General features: G+C 37.1%; 1 protein-coding gene across 1 annotated transcript; it reads left to right on the forward strand.

The window, feature by feature from the left end:
• The first annotated feature begins 3,608 nt into the window (after window positions 1-3,608).
• LOC137620314 (cuticle protein AM/CP1114-like) lies at window positions 3,609-4,974 on the forward strand. The gene is made up of 3 exons (XM_068350546.1): window positions 3,609-3,698; window positions 4,183-4,424; window positions 4,653-4,974. Exons 1-3 carry the CDS (start codon window positions 3,690-3,692, stop codon window positions 4,885-4,887), a joined length of 486 nt encoding a protein of 161 aa, XP_068206647.1. The 5' UTR covers window positions 3,609-3,689; the 3' UTR covers window positions 4,888-4,974.
• The last annotated feature ends 882 nt before the right edge of the window (window positions 4,975-5,856 follow it).

A 5,856-nucleotide genomic window follows, 5' to 3' on the forward strand; every position in this document is an offset into this window, starting at 1 on the left:
CTTTAGTATAATCCTACAACTGAACTCGAGAAGGATTACCCGTATCTGTTTCATAGTTGTATGATGATAAGGAGTATGACGAAGAAAGTAGCTGCAGAAATAGACAGAGAGGCCAAAAGAATAATTAAATTGGAAGATTTGTTCATGGAAGAAGAGGTTTCCCATAGTAGTACACAAGAGGAGAGCTTGCGAGAGAGCCCGAGAGAAGAGGAGCGACAGACGAATGAACAGAAAGAAAAGGCAAGATAAAAAACTCAGCGTTAGAAGTAGGACAAGTGAGTTAGAGAAGGCTGATAGGATTGCAACAGAATGACATGGAGGTGCAGCAGTGTCACACCTGTTACTACCTCAAGGATGGACTGCTTATGAGGAAGCATAGACCCACCGATATCACTGGGAATGCTGAATGGGGCATATACCATCAGATATTTATTCTCATACCACTGAGAAGATAGATGATCGTCATAGCCCATGAGACGGGACACATGGAAATAAGAAAGATGACTAAGAAAATTATGAAACCCTTTTTCTGGCCTGGCATGCATAAGGCTGTGAGCCACTTTTGCCGTGCATGTGACGTTTGTCAGGTAGGCCTAAAGAGTACATCAAGAAGGCTCCCTTACACCTGATTGAAGTACGAGGAGAACCCATCAGCAAGGTAATGATCGACATTGTTGGACCGTTAGCAAGAACGAAGAAAGGCCAGGAGTATATGTTAACTATAATGTATCCAGTGACAAGATACCTAGAAGCCATACCTGTCAGGAACATAAATGCCAAAATAATTGCCGAGAAGTTACTAGACTTTTTTACCAAATTTGGTGTTCCGGAAATTGCTCAGAGTAACCGTGGAACAAATTTCACGTAAAAATTGTTTCAGGACGTGATGAAACTATTGGATGTGAAACAATAACTATCTGCTGCCTATCACCCAGAGACCCAAGGTGCATTAGAAAGATTTCATCAAATCTTAAAGAGTATGTTAACAAATTAATGCAACGAAAGAGGAAATGAATGGGACATCGGACTACCTTTGATATTATTTGAGGTACGCAATGCTCATAAAGAGAGCATGTATGTACCCCGAATGCAATGATGTTCGGATGAGAAGTAAGAGGACCGTTTAAAGTATTGCAGAAAAAGGGAAAGATCGAAAGGAAATGGATGGAGAATATGTCAAGAATTTGAGGAGAAGGATCGTGCAGACAAAAAAGTTTTCCCTCGAAAAGCTGAAAACTAGCCAAGGAAAAATGAAGAAAAGGTTTCACATGAAATGTAAAGACAGAGAGTTTGCAGTAGGACAACAAGTTCCAACGACCATTCCAGATTTTGGAGATGATCAGTGACCGGACCTACGTTATAAAAACCCCAGGATGAAGGAAAAGCCAAAGGAAGGTATACGTTAACTTATATTACCATACTTAAACGAAAACCAGACCAAAGCATCGCAAGTATGTATGGCGCAAACCTTTCCATCCATGGAAGACGACAATGGATATGAGGTTGGGGCTGTAAGCAAAGTGAATAATTTGTCGATCCTTAGGAACTTAAAAGAGAAATGAACTCATGTAAACAAGGAGCAGCATGAGGAATTAAGCCGATTGAAAGTTTCCCTGAAATTGTCTCAGACGTCCTGATATGAACCAACTTGACGAGGCATCAGATACACCTCAAGACCACGAAAAGACCATTCAATCAAAGTGCTTATCAACTGATAAGTCATGAGAAAAGAAGTGAAATATTTGTTACAAGACCGATTAGCGGAACAAAGCTCTAGCCCTTACAGTTCTCCATGCTTGTTCATGAAAAAACCCGACGGATCTTTCAGGATGTGTACGGAATATCGAAAGTTGGTCAACAAATGTTCATGGCCCTTTATAGACCAACTTCTCAACAACATTGGACAAGTGAGGTTCATCTCTAAGATTGAGTTATTAAAAGGCTATTATCAAATTCCTTTGGACGACACCACAAAATTATTATCAGCTTTTACAACCCTGTTTGGGTTGTATCAATACACAGCCATGCCATTTGGTCTAATGAATGCACCCGCTACATTTCAATGAGTGATGGATAAACTTTTAGGATCGATAGGAGTAGGCATACATCTCGACGATATTGTAATATATTCACCGACCTAGGAAGAACATCTTCGAATCCTGGAGAAGGTGTTTCAAAAGCTTCGGGAGCACATCTGACTATTAACCTGGATAAGAGCGAATTTGGAAAGGCAACAGTTCGGTACTTAAGATTTGAAGTGGGAAGAGGGCAAATCGCCCTGGTAGCCGCTAACATGGATGAAATAAGGAAAAGTTCACCCCTCACAACAAGGAAGCAATTACAGCAACTCATAGGGATGGCAGGATTCTGAAGACTGTTTTGCTGAAATTTTTTGCCCGTAAATTCTCCCTTGACATATTTGACTAGAAAAAATTTGTATGGATCAGAGAGTGACAGGAATCCTTCAACAGGATAAAGGCCATATTAACTTTGAAGCCGATACTGCAAGCACAGGATTTCAACCAAAAATTCCTTATCCAAGTTAATGTGTCGGACAATGGGATTGGAGCTGCACTATTGCAAGATGGCAAGGAAGGAATGTCACCCCATCTGTTTTATGTCGTCGAAGCTGAAGAAGCATAAACAAGCCTACTCTACGGTAGGAAAGGAACTGCTGGTACTATTCACAGCAATAAGAAAGTTTGAAGTTTATGCAAATAGACTGGTTTCCCTCCTCCAGCTAAAAGACTGGGAAAGCCTCTGTACACTTCTACAAGTGTGTTCTCCTCCAACATCTCCTTCATCTATTCTTCTGGGGTGAGGGCTTTTGTGGATCAAAGATAATTAGAATTTCAGGTCGTCTGCATCCCAGTGATGGGAGGAATGAACGCAAGGCAGGATATGTACTGGAGAATATCCACCACCCAGTCTTCTGCCCCGGGAAATATATATATATATATATATATATATATATATATATATATATATATATATATATATACATTATATATATATATATATATATATACATATATATATATATATATATATATATAATATAGTGCCTTCTAGAAATATTAATTTCTCCTTCAATTATTAAGAAAACGTTTTTCAATAATAGGAATACATAATGAACATCGTCTACTAACAATGGCAAGCTATAAAATATAATCTTGTGTTTTCCGTCATATTGCAAGATGATGTCAAAAGAAATTAACAAAATTATGTAAATATTATCTTGATAACAATTACCACTTTTTTAAAATAAAGAAGAGAAGAACGCTGGAAAATATATCAAGCAAATAACTTGTTACCAACGATAGGTCAAAGCAAGTTGATCCAGATCAGGTTAAGAGGGAAAGAAGACTCGACACCGAACTGGGAATTTCAGTCATATTTCAACCAGAGCAGACCTGATTGGTCTCTTTGATGCCTGAATACCAACAGTGATTGATTTATAGGTGATGTGGTGCTGGACAAGATCTGGAGAGAAAGACTCCAATTAACATTAACTGCAAAGTGAGAATAGATTAACAATTTAGTAAAAGTCGTTTTAAGGTGACCTTGATCATCAAATACCTGTCAGTACCAAATATTAGACCTTATGAGGGAACTTGTTATCGCCAGTCACTCGTATAAAAGGAGTCACTCGACTTCTTTCTCCATCAGTTCTTTTGAAGCAGCTCAACATGAAGTGTGTAAGTTCTCCTGCTTGTGTATTGATAGTTTAGATGGCAGGGTAAGACTTTGGCTGGTAAGCCCAAATTGACATTATACTGCACAGTATCATAAAAACACAAAACACATTTTCACAAATAAACACAAACACACACAAATATATACAGTATATATATATATATATATATATATATACATATATACTCACAAACTATCTGAAGAGTTCATTTTCATTAAGCATTCAGATAAATTATCTTGATATGCAATTGGTGTGCCATTGTCCTCTGTTTTGTCAAAAGAAAAATGAAACCTATATTTGAGACGAATGGAATTACAATTCCAAAAATGAACCAGTCTTCCAAGGATGAGATCTCCTCTTATACCATATAATAGCTCCAGAAAATCTCAATTTGAATGACGGAAATCCAGTAACGAGTGGAACTCGATTGCCAATCTAAATACAAAAAGTCTTCTATTAATATGGATAAATATTTTGCTTTCCAGGTCATCCTTTCTGCTCTGGTTGCCGTGACCTTGGCCCTCCCTCAGGGCTACGAGGCTCCTGCTCCTTCCTCGTCTCAGTCAAGGAACGTCAATGCTCCAGTCATCGCCATCGTCAGGGACGACAGAATCAACGGCAATGACGGAAGCTACAACGTCGATGTCGAAACGGCCAACGGCATCTCCTACTCTGAGTCTGGAGCCCCTGGAGCATCTGGAGCCATTTCCAGTAGTGGAAGATTATCGTAAGTTTGATTTCCAGCCAAAGTACTTTTACGAAATTGTTATCATACCCAGAGTGGGATTTTCATCAATGAATTGATGAATACTTGAATTACAAAATTTTCTCAACTGCTCTTTGTATTGTCTAGGGATTCCGGTTTCATGACGTAATATTCTGGAATTCAAGGTTATTCTAATACATTTGCAGCTTTCGTGAATCTTTCACTATAAAAGCTAATTTCTTTCCACAGTTACACAGCTCCTGATGGCACCCCAGTAGTCTTGAGCTTCGTGGCTGATGAGAACGGTTTCCAACCCCAGGCTGCCCATCTGCCAGTGGCTCCCGAATTCCCCCACCCAATTCCCCAGTTCGTCCTCGACCAAATTGCCTTCGCCGAGGAGCAACGAGCCAGGGGTATCATCGAAGGAGCTCCACGTGACTCTTCTGCATCAGCTCCATCACGTACCTATGGATCACCTCAATAATTATTGAGGATTCCATAAAATATTCAATAAGTAATTCATACGAACACAATCATTATTAACTTATTTCGAACACAATAAAATTACAAATCTAAAGAATTCTTTGTTATTTTATAGGAGACCTAAACTTCAACAACTGTTGGTTTGGAAGTTGGGTAAACCTCAGTTGCTTGTGAGAAAGTGGTGTCACCAGTTACTCCTGAAATGCATTTATCCCGGCCAGTAGGCCCTGATTTCTTTTAGAGCATTTGATGGCATGATCATAGACCTTGCCTTTCATTTGAATAGTATGGGATTATATCCCAATATCAGTTTGAAAGTCAATTTATCCGATTGCAATACTGTGTTGATATCCATCATAAATATTACAAACATACACACACATATGATATGATATATATATATATATATATATATATATATATATATATTTATAGTACACTTTATATAATATAACCACATATATGCATATATATATATATATATATATATATATAAATATATATATATATATATATATATATATATATATATATATATATATATATATACAGTATATATATATATATAATGTATATATATATATATATATATATATATATATATGTGTGTGTGTGTGTGTGTGTGTGCGCGTGTTTGTGGGTGCGTAGTATTTTGCTGATACAAAGACTTATAAAAACCTTGATTTTTATGATCAATGCAGTATAAGCAAGAGTTCCTCTGATTTTGTGGTTTTAGTCTTCATACCTTACCAACATATTTATAAACCATAGACAAATGACAAAGACACAATTTGAAACATTAGATAACTGTCTTCTATGAACTAGAATTCAGATGAAATCATATATGTAAAAATCATTAAAAATGTAAATATAAAATTAGAAGTGAAAAAAGGAATAATATATGTATTAAATCGTAAGTAAATACACAGTAGGCTTAGCAAAACAGATAGCCTCGACTTGAACGTTATTG

Source organism: Palaemon carinicauda, chromosome 26 (assembly GCF_036898095.1).
Source record: "Palaemon carinicauda isolate YSFRI2023 chromosome 26, ASM3689809v2, whole genome shotgun sequence".
Taxonomy (NCBI): domain Eukaryota; kingdom Metazoa; phylum Arthropoda; class Malacostraca; order Decapoda; family Palaemonidae; genus Palaemon; species Palaemon carinicauda.